Genomic DNA, 17,873 nt, shown 5'->3' on the forward strand with positions numbered 1-17,873 from the left:
CCCCCCCCTCCCGCTCGTCTGCATGCCGTGTGAAAAAATACGGGCGCCTCGATCGCGATCCGCTTCGCTAAAACTCAATTTCGACAATTCCCGGAAAACAAACCCCCCTCGTCGTTCGGTTCCTTTCAAAACAGAAATTGCGCGCGCGGCATCGCACGTGCGTATGTACGAGATGAAAAAAAACGCGAAATTTTGACGGAGTCCCTTTTTCCCCCCGGATTTGCTAGAGCGCGTTTTAAGGTCCTGTGCGAAGTATAATTGAGGGTGTGTTGGGAGTTGTTTTTTTTTAATTTGCCGCGGAAGAATGAAATTTGTCCGTTTAGTCTCGTTAACACTGAAGAAGACCTCGGTTTGAAACTCGGTCGTTCTGTATTCATGGCCGTGTTTGTTCACACTCTTTCAAGCTCTTTCGAATTTTTACGCTCGCACATCCGCGTGGCAGGTTTCTGCCGACCGAAAACTTTTTGTCGGTTTTGATGGAAAGAACCGGTAAGAGAGAGAGAAAGATTTAGCCGTGAGAGCCATCGCTGGACGTGCGATAATAACCCTCTTAATCCGCAATTAATAATCACATTAATTAATACCTTTCTATAAATATCTTCCAGACTTTGTAGAATTTATTATTATTATTATATATATATATATATATATATATATATAAACATTAGGAAATTAAGAAATTGTTATAATAGGGTTTTGAAAACTTCAAAGTAATTATAAAAACTCTCAATAAAGATCCTGAAAAGAGATGCTCTCGGCCTAATTATTGAGAAATCATAGCCTCCCGAGCTCTGATCTACGAATAAATCGTTCAATAATGCACTCGGAAAATGGCACGGGAAAGTTCGCTCGTTTTGACCGACTTAAAACGTCAACTGCAAAAAGGAGCAGAAATGGAAATGAGGCGATACGAAAAAGCAGCCGGACGAGATAAAACACACACACACACACACGCCAGGAAGAGGAGGGGGACAGAGGGGGTTCTACGCGGTTTTCTGCGCTTAATTCGCTATTTATCTTCCCCTCTTCTCCCGCGGAGAATTTGCAAAAATTCAGCTGGCTGCTGCAGCCGGGGTCTTCAATTATCCCTTATAGGCGGTACGAAGTGAGTACTGACGAGGTGCCCGGACGGCCGAAGAAAGTGCAAGGCAAGAACCGGCTCGGGACGGTAGACCCCCTACCGGTTTTACTTGGTCCCCCTGTGTAGTAGCTTATTCAAGCCCGCCGGTTCCCCTCCTCCTCCTCCTCCTTCCGCGATCCGTGGCGCGTTGAGTAGTTACGAGAGAGAGAGAACCCTCTCCTTAATTGCGGCAGCAACAACGAAGAAAAAAAGAAAAGTGTCTGATGGCTTCTGGGGCTTCTACTTTATAGCGCGCCGGGTCGAATATAAAATCAAACGTCACGCGGAAAAGTGCATCGGGCCGCGCGATCGCGTCTTATATTAAGCGCTCGCTCGTCTGCGCCGCGGCGTTATCGCCCAGGATCGGGAATCGAGCGTACGCGTCCCGATTACTTCCCGAGACGATGCCGAATGTGACTCGCACACGACCGCTGCGAGGGGCCGGAAGGAAGTTTCGAGATATCCTCCTTGGTATTTTTACCCTCGGGGGAGAATGGGAGAAAATCGGGAGATTTCCTCGTTATTCCGTCGTTATTTCAGTCGGGAACCGGTCGAGAGGTAGGCTGCTCGAGCTCGGCGCCGCGGGTGTGCCGTCTAATTTACGCGCATGAATCCGTCCGCGAGTCGCGCCTTTCGCTTACGAATGAAGACGACGAAGGGAGCGCGAGCCGGCGAAGACAGAGGAATCTTATGACGAGCTGGAAGAGAGCTCGTGGCGAGCCGCTCGGCCAGCTCGCACACTGTCGTGAGAGAAGGAGAGAGAGAGAGAAGACGGAGCTGGATAGGACGAGGAGAAGAAGTAGAGGGAGAGAAGCGAAGCCGAGCGAAGAAGAGACCGAAGACGCGAAATGAAGGTCGGGGAATCGTCTTGGGGGCCGTACTACACGGCTACCACGGACCTCTGGCATTCCCGATCATTATTCCAGCGCGGCCGGCACCGTCGAGGAGAGGAGGGCCGCCTTGTCCTTGGCACGAAGGATGCAAGGTCAGCCTGGTTGCATCTCGGAAACGCGGTGATCTACCCGATTTACTCGACGGGCACGCGCGCAGCCTGCGGTCAATTCGCCTCGAATTCCGGCCCCGTCGCGCTCGATATCGGCTCACATGGCCCGACAGGTACTTAAAGAGAAGCTGAAATATCTCAAAAACGGAGGACGTTTTTCGTTTTCGATTGTGCGTCTGCGGGCGAAATCAATCGGCCGCGAAATAACGAGAGGGAGACCGTCGTTTCTTTCGAGAACTTTCGAGAGGAACTCGGCAAAGACCCACCTTGTGCGTGAAATTATCCTCTTTCTCATGGTCCCTCTTCAAGGCGCTTCTCACGTTGTCGAAGTCTCTCGTTGTTCTGAAAGTCGTGCTGTAATTGTTACTGAGCACCTCGGCAGGCGGCTTGTAATCCCGGTAGCCGGTAGGCGAGGGTGCCTTGTCGGGACGTCGCTCCCCGCTCGCAGGAGTAAGGCCACCGGAAAGGGCATACGTAACGGAGGAGTGGTCGTCCTCCATCTCGAACACGTCGTCGCTTATGTTGTCTTCGGCTGTCACACACTGAAACATTAAGTTAGTTATCGTGTAATCGGATTTATAAGCAGACCCAATCAAATGATTTGGTTAATACACGCTCGACGAACTGTTTGGTCGCTGCAACCGAAAGATTTTGTTCTTCGATCGAAATGAGAAAAGCTATTTCTACCGCGTTGAGAGAGAGAGAGTATTTAAAAATTTATCCGCGGAATATAAGATTCATTTCACAGAAATAAATCCCCTGTGAAATAAACCTGATGTCTCACAAAGGATTGCCGTCAGAAAATCAGTCATCTCAATCGGATCAAGCTCATAATAACGGCGATGACACGGACCCAATTTTTTTCGGAGTAATATAAGAATAGGAGTAAGGTGTGGTATCTTGCACGAAACGTGGAAGAGGGAGTGAACGAAAGAAAACGCGTGTAGGCCTCCGTAGGCCTAACATTTTACCGTCGGAGTTAAAGAGCTCTCAAATTGTCGCATCCACTGCGGTGGTGTTTGCCAATCGTGAGGCGAGATATTAATGAACGCATCGACGGTAGTTCTAAGAGAAGCACATATACTCTTCAAAGATTACTCAATGCATCTCGTCAGTGAAAAAAATATAAAGCTCAGTTCAAAGAAAACTCAACAAATAAGGCCGGATAAGGCTGGATCAAGCGAAGACTTTACGAACTTCCTCGACTACGACCGTCGATCGATTCCGAGAATGCGAGGAAGTGAAGAAATCGCGCAACCTCTTTAGATTATCAATCGTCGGCCGCAACGTCCGCCTAGGCAGACAATCGCGAGACCGAGCGCGCGCTGCTACTTTTCGTCGAATGCTAAAAGGATTCGCTGAAATCCAGTTCGCCGCGCGTACGTTGAAAAATGAGCTTGTTGAAAATCCCAATTAATTTTGCTCTTCAGTTACTAGACGAAGTTAAACTGAAAGTTAACTAGTCCGGTTCTCGAGAAACGTGTGAAATTTCTACCGAGGGAATTCTTCTATAAATCCAGAAATCCTTCCACCGAGTCGCGTTGTCCAGGTTGCCAAGTAGGTCCGGTCAAGCTCATTTATCAGCGTATGTTACCGCAAGACGCTCGGAGACGCCCTTCGACGATCGTCCTCGAGAGGCCGCGCGCTGAAAACGAAGGGAGAAGTCCTTCTCGCATTCGTCCTGAACACGATTAACCGTGAAACGAGCGTCGCTTGTCGCATTATCAAAGCTTTACCAGCCGAGTGAAACCAGTTCGACGGAGAGGAGGATTCTGCCATTGCCGGTTCAGCGAAGGCTGAAGTAACTGTCCTTCGATCGGACCGACGTCTCCATCTCCGAAGAGCGCGCGCTCCGCCGCGGCCTTGTAGCACTTAAGGCCAATTAGTAAGTCCCCGGGATGGCGACCGGGGCCCCACGAAGCGCGCGCTTAGATCCGCTCGACGTGGTCTCGCGCGCGCGCGCGCGATCGTAAACGTTCGCAGGCCGTGCACCGGACCTTTATGGAGTCGCGAACGCGCTGCGGACGATGTTAACTCGCGTAACGGCGAGGTGAGTCCCGGTTCACAATTTCAGTCGTTCGCTAAAGCGCGCCCTCCTCTCGTCGCCGCTTCGAAACGGGAAGCCGGCAGCTACCGTTCTAGCGCTTGCTCGCTTTCGTCCACTTTGTTGCTCGCGAGGCGGCTTGTATTTCTACGTCTGCATCGCGATGCAAATGTTCACGCACGGCGAGCCGCGTGTGAGCTGACAAGTATTCCCTCTGCGACGCGCTTCAAATGTAACAAACGCCGAGCTTCTTGTATAATAACACGTGTAACACACGAGGTACGAATACGGTGAGGAAATCAGTATAAAACGTAAATATTTATAACGTAAGAATAATAATGATACGGTGGTGAAAGTAAAATAATATAACGACAACAACATTTTAAACGCTCAAGCACGAAGACACAAGCGATCGGGAATAAAATGTTCGAGATAAGCTGTAGTTTGAAACACAATGGAAGGGACAGAGAATAAGATACGGGGACATTTTGAAACTGGATCACCACACGCGCATACTATCAGACGAATCTTTACTCATCGTTGATATTTTTATCATTATCGTGATAACTACCGATTCATGCCAACTGACTTTCTTTCGTACATCAATTCTTTATTCCTTATTGCATCTCATCGTGAGCCCGGGGAGATCAACGGAAAGTAACGCGACGATGTGTGCGATCAGCAAAATAGGTCGGAAAATTCCGAAAGTCATGATGTCCGCGGTGATATAACTCGTCTCGAATTTACCCTATCGTCCTGTCAAAAGCGTCAGCGGCTGAATTTTAACGTATTGTTATCGTATCCGTGTCATTGCAAGAACTCGCGGTGACCGTCCGCGAATCCCGCCATGTCGTCGTGACGTCGACGTTGCTTCTTGAAATTGAAAGGCTCACGTGGAATCGATAAATTTGCATTGCGGAAGGCGACTGGCATGCATGATTTATGGCACTGTTCCTCGCGAAGAGGCACCGAACGAGTCCGATATAATCTCTCTCTCTCCGCCTCTCTCTCTCGCTCGCTCTCGGTTCGTCTCTCTCTTTTTTCTCGACTAGCCGGCTCCCCGCTGAATATTTTAGCGGATACGCTCTACAAAACTTACTTCAGCCACGGCTGACCACTTCATCTTTTTCGCGCGCCTTAATGATCCTGACTGATAGCGCGCGCAAACGACGACGTAGAAATAGATTATCGTCGTCGGACGGCGCGTTCCCTTGTCAATTATCAGCATTACGAATTCAACACGTCTCGAGAGAAATCTCGGAGAGCCGCGTTTCGCGCCGTTCCTCTTTTTCTTCTTCCCGTGACGACGTTATACTCCGGCCCGCGCGCGCCAATGTTCTCCTCCGGCCACTTTCGCGACACGTAGCAAGGTCGATCGCGGCTCGCGGCCTCGAATTGATTTACGCCGCCGGCTATGTAAACGCGCAACAGCGTCAGAAAGTGACGGAGCTGCCATGGTAATGAATACGAGCGATGTCCCCCCGCGCGCTCCCTCCATTCCGCTTTACCCCCCATAGACCGCCCCGCATTAATCCCACCCCCGGGGCTATCGGGCAGGGTGACGCGTCGCGTGGCAGCGCTTCGCGTGCAACGCCGATCTCGATTGCGCGGAATCACCTGAAACATTAACGTCGGCGGCCGCAGGTCAGCTCTCCGAAAGTGCGCACGTGCGCAACACACACACACACACACACCGAGTCCGTCGTGCAACAATAACCGTTCCAGTTCAATTATCGACGTCAAAACGAATCCATGCGAGCTATCCGGCTAACTAAAAAAGACGTTCTCTCTTAATGCCCCTTCCGAAATCGGCGATGATTTATTAGCGTCGAAAGAGAGAGAGAGAGAGAGAGGGGGAGAGACTCACACTCGATGAATGAAAAAAAAAAGAAGCAAGTGAAAATTGCAGCTTCGGAGGGGCTTCGTGCGCTATCGATCGAGCCCAGATGCTTAATCGAACACGATCGATGGCGAGTGACGCCGTGATCCGCACGCGGCTACCGACTCTCGAGATACCCGCCGCACCGGTTCTCCGTGCTCGTTAACGACGCTCACCTATATACCGGCGATCAAGTCGACGGCGATAATTGGCTCGCGAAAGCTCGCGCAGTGCTGCGACATCTCGAGCGCGGCCCGACCGATTTTTCCACGCGGATCTCAAATCACATTGTCGCAGTCGTTCCCGATGATACACGGACGCAGAATTTTGTTTACATCCCTCACTTAGAATCGTGTGTTGCAATTGTATTTGAAACAATTACATCTCTGACTAGAATCCACGTAGACTTTCTTCAATTACTTTCGAAAGTCGGACTGGACGCCAATTAGATATCGAGAAATTTCCTATGGGTTTCGGCCTCGTATTGGAATCTCGTGATTTTTTATCTCACGCTGCGAAGCAGCGTTAATTACCGCGTACTTTGGGGAGGGGGGGGNGGGGGGGGGGGGGATACGATGTACTTACATTAAGAGACGTCGAGGCGGGAACCGTGACCATCGACGGAGCATCACCGGCACCGCCTCTCATTTTGCCCTTCTAAATGCGGATATCGCCCCTCGGCAATCGCCGTGCATTGGGTAACTGCGAACACACAAAAAGGACGCCGCCCATCAGCACGGTCTATTTAATTAATGCGAGTAAAAAATAAACGGAGTATTATAAGAGATTCTCCGACGTGTTTGCCGTGTAACACGTAGAAGCCCGTTCTCCGTTGGTTTTTCAACGAAAAAAAAAAAAATTTTTTTTCGCGTATACGATACATTTACACAATTCTGTAATATCACGGAATAAAAGCAGGGGGGTATTTTGGAAGCTGTACGTGTACGTAACGACATAAATAGATTTCAGAGGCAAATTTCATCCCCTTCGTAACGACCTGAAACTTTCGTCCCCGGCGAAATTTACGCAACGCGGAGGCCGTTATCGCATTTCCAGTCGGCCGATTTCATCAGCTCGAGCATAAGTTCGCATGATGAATCGGCAAGGGGAGTTCACGCCACACGTCCAAAATCAAAATTTTCTCTCTCTCTCTCATTCTGACCCACGTGGCGTAACGGATTCCGCTACCTCCTCGCTTCGCTCCCGTTGAGGAAAATCAAGATGTACTCTGGAACTGCCAAGCCGGCTCTCTCATCTTCCCCGCTTGAATGCGATGCGTGGCTCCGTCCATTCAATTTTAACCCTCCCCGGCTTAGAGTCACACGCAAACAACACACACACACACACATACATACGCACACCTTCTCATGATACCGCAGGCGAGCATTCGAGAGATCATCTCTCCTTCCCTCTCTTATTCTCTTTCCTTCTTTCTCTCTCAGCGTTCCATCAACCGTCTCCCAGTTAAGAGAGCGCAGCTTTCCGCTCTTTTTCTCTCTTCATCGTTTCCCCTCAGCAGCAAGTTTTACAGCCTAACGCGCTCCATGGTTTCTCCTCCACTAATTCCCCCGTCCCGTTCTAGCTCGTCACGCGCGTTCTCTCGCCGTCCTTCTCTCCGACCAATCCATCTTCGACGTATGATAGTGTGGTATCGTCTCTCCACACGCACGGCAACCGCACATGAAACGTTCCGCTCCATCTTTCTCAGACGCACATCCTCGTCGCGCATTCAAGTATCGTTCGTCATACTCGACGCAGAATCACCGTTCGTGTGCTCTCGCTCTGGTTAAATCTCTCTCCCCCCTCTCTCTCTCTCCCTTTCTCCAAACCGCAGCATCTCCACGCTCCGTTTCGCCGTCCGTCTCGCTCGCGCTCACGACTACAGGCGCGTTCCCTCTCACTCTCTCCCTCACACACGTGGCTCTCCTCTCTGTCACGTGCACGATCAGAGCGCGACCGGCGCGTCGTTCATCTCTGTCACACGCTCTCTCGGCGTGGCCCACCCACCGCAATAAGTTCCACCCGCCCACGTTACCTCTCACGCACTTCTTGCCGACCGATCATCCGTTGCATCCGATCGGAAAGCAAGCGACTCGCTTATCTCACCGGCCGATCTTTCGACTGGGACCTGCCGACCAACCGGCCGACCGACCGGCCGAAAAAGGGAGACAAAGGGTATTTTTTCTCGAGCCGTCGGTCCAACCGTACGTGTGCACGCGCGTCTCCCTCTCTCTTTCTCTTTCACGGCCGTAATTACGCGCGTGTAATTGTAATTCGCAAATTATACGTCTCGGGGCCGATAGCGGCTCGTCATTTGTTAGATCGATCTTCTCGCTCCTTTTTCGAACACCTCCTCGAGTGGTATGCGTGGAAGTTCCTCGTCGATTCCCAGTCGATAAATTCCCGCGTGAATTAAGGGGGTGGTAATCCCTCCCGAAGCGCTCTGACAAGATCAGACGACTGTATCGGATTGACAAATGTAAGATCGGAGCGAAAAGGAGCGGCTCTCTTCTTCTGGAACGGTGCCCCGTTGATTTTCAGGGGAAACTCTTTGTCCTTGAACTCGGTACTCGGTGCGCTTCCTCGGTCTCTCGGTTTCTTCTTCGAGTTCTACGGCCAGTCGAGCGAGACGCGCTCGTGGTCGGAAATGTTACTAGGATCAGCACGGTGAGCGAACAAAGGACGCCATTAATTTGATCTACGAAATGGCTATCGGCGATTTGTAAGGGCCTCTGCGCAACGTGTATTTCGTTAAATCGTTGCTCATTTTCGTCATTTAACCAGAGAGATAAAGCGACCAAATGAAAAACAGACAAAAGATTCGGGATCCTCGATGATTTAATTAAAATCTAGCGAATGTGTGTGTGTGTGTGTAGCCACGAACTGCAATTTTGTTATCTTCCCCGCTTTCTAAAAGAGAGACTATTCAAGGTACGTGATCCATGAAAATATTGTTAGGAAGATAATGATTAACCCTTTGCACTCGAAGTTTTTCTTCATTCATATTACCAGCAACTCGAAGCAATTTCAGTGGAAAGATCATATTCACATATAAGTAAATGATATGCGCATTAAAAGAAAAGTCATTGTTGTATGTTGTTTTTTTTATTTTGTTAATTTGTTAACAGTTGTTAATAGTTTGTTTTAAGTTTGAAGACAAATTTGAAATGGCTCCGCTCCGGAACCCTCGAGTGCAAAGGGTTAATATAACATGAAGAAACTTGAAAAATCAAAATGTTTCATAAACATGATTTATGATATACAGCTTTGACACTCTACAGTAAGAAAATATCGATCAAACTTACTTGTGATGTTTAGAAACTCGTATAAAAAATAATCGTTCTTCGTGCTTCGACGTATAGTGTTTTCGGCTAAAACTGCCCGTATTAGGCATATGTTTGTAAATATACCATACGTATTACGATAGACGTACGCATAAACGTACGCTATTAAAGAAATGATCTTGACGTCGGATTTTTCCGTATTTTCTGTACTTCTCGCATCTTTACGTACTAATTAGAGATGTTTAACATATTTAATTACTCTATCTTTAAGAACACAACTAACCAACAAGTATAAAAGGAAATATAGCACGTACAATATTTGTGTGTCAAATCTTGACAGATAAACAATGGCATATAATATTTCAATCGTTATCAGAAATCGTGTATTTGACATATCAATTCCTGAAAAACTGGATGATCAAAACGACCTCATAATTTTTCATAATATTCCTGCAAACCTCTTTTATCGCTTTTCATTAAAATCGCAAGAGTAATTTGGTCGCCGGAATTAAAAACGTGACACGTGTAAATAATGCTAATTTTGACTTCAATTACTTCAGCTCCGGTATGGCCGATATTCTTCAAATTCTGTGTGTGTGTGTGTGTGTGGATTGTGTTTCGATTAATATGCTGTTAAAGGTTGAAAAGATTCCTATAAGAAAATGAATTTACGTACCAGTCGCCTCAATAAAACGTATTATTTAATAAGATCTTAACAAGTCGAACCTGTCTAAACGGTCATGTGGCGCGCGTATAACCACCTCGACATTTCTCCGACATTAAAAAAATGTTCTCGATCCGATCTCGGATTGCTCTCCGATCGGTGCGCCTTCGTCGGCAAAAATGACGATATCGCGGTATGCAAATAGAAACGGTTCGGCCGTTCGCAAAGTCGCAGCGGCGATCCCGTAGCGCGCTACGAATTCATGGCGATATTTGATTCCACGACTCGCCCCGCTGGCCTTAATGAGAGCGAGTTCGATCGAATAAAGGCCATCAGGATCCGTCGATCGTTTGGGTACTCGTGGCACGACGACCGCGCGCGCGCCATAAAGGCGCTCTTCTATATTTAGCCACGTAGCATCGCGTATATTCCCCACCTACGTCGCCTACGTACCCTCGGCCGCTCGTGTTTTACGAGACCGTGGCATGCCTTCATTATGTTTACACGTGCTGCGAAATTGTCGTGCGGCGAAATTGCGCACCAGCCGTCTGCTAACGTCGACGGTGTTGCTCGCGTCGATCGCGCCGCACGCCGGTAAAGCGATCGAAGCCGCTACACGTGCGACCAATCAAATATGCCTGGTCGTATCGTAATTTCTCCTAATCCCGGGAACTTTTGCATTTATCGCGTACCTCTTCCTCGATTATACGACGCAACGATGGACGGAGGACCGCACGGGTAATCGGGGAAACATGAATATTCCGAAGCGTACCGCTTCACGAAGAGCGAGAGAGAAATTATCGCACGACTGTAATTTATTATATTATTGATTTGCGATATATATATGTAATTTATGTGCGATCACTTGCTTCTCACCGCTGAAAAGTCCCTTTCAATACAATGCTTCTCTCATCTTCGTCAGTAATTATCAGTAAAATACGTCGGAGCACGAATAATCCACAAATCGGATTACACTCGGACGCAAACAACCGACCCTACGGAATCCCCGTATTTCTTCAAATAACAGCCTTCACTAGAACGTATAACGTATAACGTATTTGCTCCCCCCAGGCGGAGCAAATTTCTAAAAGACCTTTCAAAAACGTCTGAAAGCTATTTCAAAATATAAGACGTCTTTTAAGCGTCTTACTTGTAGAAATTCGTTTCGCCCAAGCTTATAGAATCAAACGATGAATGGATAGCATGTTTAGTAAATCGTTTCATCAAGATTTGTTAATTAATTAATTCCCAAATTTCGGTTCGATGGCCTAAACGTATGGTCGGAGCAACAAAATCTTGATTTATGGAACTACGTATTTACTTGATCGAATCCAATTACTTCCTTAAATAGTTACCGGACGTTCGCGCCATTAACCCCACATATTTAGCAGCAGTCGCCGAATCCCTCCCTCCAGCGTGAACCGGGAGGATCCAAGTTCGGCGAGCGGAGAAATTTCCCGAACGGTTTAAGACCGCGGTCAGTGGCGCGGCAAGGAAGTAATCGTGGCCAGCGCGGTGTGACCGTGAGCGAAGGTTACAGGAAGATCGCTTTTCTACGTTCGGTTGCGCTTTAAAGGCCGCGCCGAGGACGCCGCCGAATGGCTCATTTGCCGTTAATCATTCTTACTTTTCCCCTTCCTTTAAAGCGGACCGACGTTTCCGCCGCAGCCGGCTGGAAATCTAGGTCAGACGCTGCGGAGACCGGAGTTATGAATGCCCAACAACTTGTTACACTTTCCGCCGCGCATGCGCCTAGTCGAAAGTGACTATGATCGCGTGTGTGACTTATATCCTCGCGGTTCGTCGCACCCTTCTGCCCTATTTTTCGGCGATTCAGAACGACGCGAAGAGATCGGGCTGGAAGGCGTCGCTTTGACTGAAAGATATATCCGATTGATGCAACGCGTGATGAAACGTCGCGCCGCCGCGCCGTGGTGAGTCGCTCCCCACTGTCGATTTAAACTCTCGGCCGTCACCGTTGCTTCCGCCGTTGTGTCTGTAGGGAAACATTCCGTGTACCGCCGGCATATAAGCGCGGTGACTTTGAAAGCGCGCTTCGATATCGATTAAATGCCATTCCGTATGGTTATGTCTGCCCCCGCGCGCTGTCCCGCCGACAGTCGAGACGCCAAGGTCGCGAGGCTGCATTATAACGTTCTTCTATTCTCCAGTGTTACGCGAGCGCGCGTATGTCAGAGCTTTAGAGAGAGAGAGAGAGAGAGTAAGACACAAACGGTGATTAAATCTCGCATGAGTCAACGCGCCACCGTCGGATATTTCTGTCCGCCGGGAAATCGCTCCCGCGCAGATACTATCGCGCTACTCCGCCATTCACCGTTTCTTTCTCTACACACCGTGTTAAATCGATCACGCGGAAACGTACTTTCTTCCGTTCGACGTGAGTGCGTTTGGCGTGAAAGGTCGAATAATCGCGCGATAATGAGTCCGTAGTTGGAAAGTGGGTCAACTTATCGAAGATCGGCAAAATCGTGAGAGGCGCGTTAAACGGTGTCCGTTGGAAGAAGGCGTACGCGGTGGATTAAAAGAGCGGCCGCTGCCAGTTGTATCATTCCCAAGTACGACGTTCTAAACACTTCTTCCAGTCGCACGACACTTTACTCGCTCCGCAATTATCCCGACTGATGTGTCTCCTACCTCTCCGGCCTGCCCCTACTAGCGTTTATTAACGCCGCAAGAGCAACACGCGCGCACACCTGCCAATCAGGAATCGGACATCGGCACACCTACGGGACGAGAGTTTCCTCACCGAGGAGTCGCTCGCGACGTACCTCGCGGCGCCGTCGCTTCTCCGATAAGAGGCTCCGCGGCCGATAACGCGCAGTGACGTAACGACGGAGACACTCACCTTCCACCACCGTGCGGTAGGTCGACCCACTTTTCCCACGAACGAACGAACGAAAGTACGTACGAAAATGAACGAACGAACGAACCGAGTGCACAAAGCGAGCGCTACGTCGACCTATCGATTCTCACCGCGTCTCGATGTCCCTTCTCCGGGGTGAATCTCACCCCCAGCGTGATAGTCGAACAGCGGCGCACGTTGTTATCAGTACGCGATAAAACGCGCGTCGTCGGTCCGCTCTATCTCTCTTCGTCTACCTCTGAGTAGGGCCAGGGGCTGAGCCTCCTCCCTTCGAGACGGGACGAGTCGTCAGGACGCCGTCACGTGACACACACACAGGTCCACCCGACCGACCGAGCGACCACCGACACAGTTGCAGTCACGGTCGTCGCACAGCTGACGGCCGGGCAGCACAATGGAAGCTAACCGTGGAACAAGGTGGAACGATGTGTTCGCCCGGTCGGCGCGGAACGTACGCACGCGAGGCCAGTTTCTGCGAGCAGAGAGGTGTATTCCTCCGGGGTGCAGAGAGCGTGAAAGACGGGCGTGCGGACGAACGGGAGGACGGACGGACGCGTGCGAGAGGAGAAACGAGGGCGCACGCAAGCGCACCGACGTCGTCGTCGTCGTGCTCGTCGTCGACGTGGTGCTAGCTGCTAACCTCGACTCGATATCGTCCACGTCTTCTCCGTCGTTACGTCATCCCGGTACGTGTTGCGTCACCAAGGACGCGTGCGCGCACGTGGTCGGACGCGTAGTACGTTCGGTGGGTGCGGGGATTCAAAAAGGATGACGACTCTCTGCGCGTGACGGCGAATCTTCGCATCGCCGTTTACGGGATTACGGGAGAGACGGCCGGGTGTTGATTAAAGACCAACGATGGAAACATTGAATCTGGGACATTGTTCTCTCCCTCTCTCTCTCTCTCTCTCTTTCTCTCTGTATTTCGCCCGTTCTCCGCGCTCTATCTGTATTCGAATAGAAATAAGATTCGCGTTCCGACGAGAGGAAGAAAAACTGAGAATTGTACACGGTAAAGATCTCGTGGAAAATTTAACACATGTCCCAAACGAATTTTTGTGTTAATTTAACGCAAGGTGAACACGTTGAAAAGTAACACAAATATTGTATAAAAAATTGAGACAAAATTAATACGTCAATCGACACGGAAATATTAAATGTGTTATTTTGACGCTTACTACATCGAATATCTTGCGACACAACGCAAAATGTTGCGATAACATAAACATGTTGAAAATTTAACATAACAATTTTAATAAGGTCTGATTTTAACACAAGTACGAAGTGTCTTTACTGCGTAATGCCTGCGCATAATTGTTACCTGCGTAAATAGACGAAATCAATCCAAGATCGATTCTCGCAATATGATGAAATCGGGATTAAAAAGAGCAGTAAAAAACGAAATCATCTGATAGCAGTTTCATCGTGATACAGCGTTTTCTCGATCGAGATCTTTTATCTTTCATATGTAACAGCAAATTGTACCTTCTCCTTGAGAATTTCCATTTCTCTTTTCCTTCGTGTAGATCGAACTATCTGTTTCCACCGGCGTGGATAAAGCGAAGAGCGCGATAAGTGAAACGGAACGATATATCCGCGATAATAAATTCTTTTTTGGTGGATTTATAAGTATTCTAAATTGCCCAGGGTGAGATAACACTTCCACGTTACGGCTTCTCTCGGTATAGGTTTAACCTTATAGATTCTGCGCGCGGCATTTCATCTTAAAGTCCATGCCGGTTCACCATGAATTATGTATCACTGCTGGGAAGGATAACGTATATTCCGTAGTTTCCGAAAGTTACCAGGACTATCGTGAAGCTCCATTTTATCATTTGCACAAGAAGCCTCCCCCGGTAGGAATCTTCGAGTTTCCTGAAAATTTCCTCCTCAAGAAACTCAATTTCACGCCTACGAAATATCCAGAACGTATCTAAATACGGGTAAAACGTAACAATCCATAACTTAACAGCGCAAATTATTAGGAGTCGCAAGTACATTGGAGATTTTATGTTTTCGATTTCTCTTTCTCTTTCGAGAGAGAGAGAGAGAGGGAGAAAGAAAAAGAGATGACGAACGGCGTTGACCTCGATAATAGCCGAGTCATTGGCTGCATTTTCGTGGTCGACTAGGCGCCTCGCCGACGATCGATTGACGATTGCACGTGACAATACACCACCTTCGACGCTCAACGACTGAGCGATGAAAACGACAAGCGAGGTGAAACGACCACCCAAAGGACGAGGAGAGATCGATGAAAAACACTCAGTCTACGAGGTCCGTTCTCCCGTGTGGAAATAATTCGTCGCGGTCGTTTTAGTTCACGACGGAATCGAGGCGATTATCAGACGAGTCGGCGCCGCTGTGGGACAGGGTGGGGTGTAAAATTACGGTTTGGGATTACGAAGGGTGTTAACCGAGTTAAGAACGCACGACAAGTCCCTGAGATATTTTCACTCGTCGTGGACGCGAGAGCCGAAAAATCGGAAAATTGAGCGAGAGGCAATTTTAAATTGACACGGAGTACGCGAGATAAGAAACTCTATATGATTAGGGTAAAAAATTCACGGGAAGGACCTTCATTTCAGACGATGTCCTTGCTCTCAAGGTACAAGCAGAGCCCTCGTCATCCCCCGCGAGCTATCCGGCAAGTCGTTGCTCGCCGACTCGCGGCCGATAAAATCGCGTTCGCGCCGGAATTACCAACCCCTGTGCCACGAAATCAGGGTGGCGGAGGAGGGTCGGAGGGTCGCGCGCGGAGGGACGACGGAGGGTGGTTTCGCGGAGGGTGAAGTTTCGCCTGCGCGGCAGCCTTCCGTGCTTTGAAGGCTCGCCACAGGATGGCGACGCTTCTCCCGGCGGGACAGGAAGTGGATTCGACCCCTGCCAAGGGCCAAGGGCGAGTCGGCCAATCGTGGAAGGAGCGAGGCCGTAGTTTCTCGAATTCAACAGCCACCACCGCCATTTTCAGCCGGCCCTCCCTCGCCGATCGCAACGGCTCTTCTCCTTTGTCCGGCCGATCACGATTTCGCTACGGCGACCGCCTTGCCCAACGACGCATTAATGCAGATGCACGGTTGCACGACGGCGCGAATGCGGCAGACGGACGGACAGGATGTCGCGGTCGCCGCGGGGGGGGGAGGGGAAAACTTCGGCAGGAACGCCGCGCGATCCGGCGATCACCGGCCGACACTTTATAGAGCGCGATACCGCAAAACCGGAAAGTAAAAGTAGAAGAAAATCCGCGTCGCGAGGCAGACAATTGAGCGTTGCGTAATATTAGCACATCCCGTGGCTGATGTGAGCCACTCGGGAGCCGAACCGACCGCGAATCGAGATTTCTCCATTTCGAAAAGGTACCCGAAATTTTCTACGTTCTACGTTGTCTATTCGACTCTCTACGTTAGTCTTCTGTTACGCTCGTTTGATGCTACAAAGGGAACTTCGACCTCCCAGGGGGAGGGATATTAAATTCTACATTAAGTCTTCGGATGGAGTAAACGGAAATTAACTTTCCATTTGTCAGCGTGAAAGGAGCATCAATAGGAGACCCAATGAAGACTTAATGTAGAATCAAGTGGACTTAACGTAGAACTAAAATTTCGATTTGGATGGTCTCGAGCACGAAAATTGAGAAACTAGCAAAGAGATCGGCCAGCTTGCTTTCTGAGAGGCTCGAATGGCGAGTATTTTTCGCGACAACCAAGTGGACACGTGCCGGTCAAACTTCCGTATTCCCTTCATCACTCTCCGAATAGAGATTCGCTCGGTAAATAAATAAAAAATAAACACACGCTGACGCACATCTTTTCACAGTCAAAGCACTAATCTATTAACAAATACGTCTATAGCGGGCAAAGATCACGCGAATCTACGAGTCACTACTAATAATACATCCGCGACACGTCCACTCGCGATTTCGCCAACAGTCGAAACGCGCACACACGACTCATCGAGTTTACATCCACCGCGCTATTATATCGCGCTTATATCATCTCGCTAATACTAATTGCGCGCCGCAAAGGGGGGGGGGGAGGGTCGAGAGGTCGCGAAATTTCAACGGAATATCGACATTCGCCCCGACGACGGCGTTGAGGTTTTATTCGCGGCGGCCCTCGGTGCATCTGTTAAACTTTCATCGTCGCGTCGTCTCGTTTATCCGTCTCGCGGAGATGGAAACCACCGAGCTTACACCGCTCACCGAGACCGCCGTGGTGGAGTTTTTCTCGAAAACGAGACGCATCGACACGTGAAATCCCCGAGCCGAGGAGCCCCTGTGTCGCCTCGTCCGTCGCTTCAATTATGCAAATTCCGCTGGTATAGAACAACGACACGGCGAAAAACGCGATTTACATATCGCGAAAATATGCATGCCATAGAGATGTAAATTGGCATGGCTGTGCGGTCGCAGCGGCGGCGACGACGACGACGTCGTCGAAGCTCACGGTTTGCGACGACGAGAAGGGGGAAAACGCGCTCGAGGAATCGCGAAGATGAAGTCGCGGGAAAAACGCGTACAGATCCGCAAAATAAACCGAGCAAGGACCGCGACCAGGCGTTCGACGAGGCTTTTCAATTAACACGAGCCCTCCGTTGGACGGCAGATCCAGCAATTCGATGAAAAACCGGAAACCCCCAGCGGCAAAGCAACGATTGGCGTGAGCCTCGAGTGATAAGGAATTGACCAGTAACAATTTCACCAATCACAATCGACTGTTACTCTCACATTCGACCGCGATTGGTCCTTACGGCTCAACGCTCGAAGCTGAAGTCTTACGCCTTGAATTCTCATCGCAGACGCCGCTTTTACCGGATAACAACCGATCACGACGCAACCGCCCATCGATTTTTCCCGCGCGGCCGGATGGATCTCGATCCCGATCGAGACGCGAGACCACGATGCGACCGCGTCGGGTATCAGTCGAGCCACGCGAGTGCGCACGCGGCGTTATCACTATTATTAGCGGGCGCGAGAGAGAGAGAGGCAGCAAGGCC

The 17,873-nt window shown here is 49.6% G+C and overlaps 2 protein-coding genes across 4 annotated transcripts in view; one reads left to right on the plus strand and one right to left on the minus strand.

The window, feature by feature from the left end:
- LOC106748259 overlaps positions 1-17,873 on the plus strand; it is a 94,152-nt gene that overhangs the window by 68,946 nt on the left and 7,333 nt on the right. The gene's annotated exons all lie outside the window — the stretch shown is intronic.
- Positions 1-17,873, minus strand: part of LOC106748257 (ras-related protein Rab-37-like) — a 163,803-nt gene that overhangs the window by 66,019 nt on the left and 79,911 nt on the right. For 2 of the 3 annotated variants that reach the window (XM_014626606.1, XM_014626604.1), the window contains 2 exons: positions 6,632-6,748; positions 2,390-2,665 (listed from right to left, as the gene is read on the minus strand). In XM_014626606.1, the coding sequence (XP_014482092.1) occupies positions 2,390-2,665; positions 6,632-6,694 (339 nt within the window). In that variant the 5' untranslated portion in view covers positions 6,695-6,748. Of the gene's footprint in view, positions 1-2,389; positions 2,666-6,631; positions 6,749-12,988; positions 13,489-17,873 lie in introns of those variants that run through there. The other variant, XM_014626605.1, reaches the window with a different exon arrangement.

This window comes from Dinoponera quadriceps, unplaced genomic scaffold, assembly GCF_001313825.1.
Source record: "Dinoponera quadriceps isolate SergipeBrazil2010 unplaced genomic scaffold, ASM131382v1 scaffold2600, whole genome shotgun sequence".
Lineage (NCBI taxonomy): Eukaryota > Metazoa > Arthropoda > Insecta > Hymenoptera > Formicidae > Dinoponera > Dinoponera quadriceps.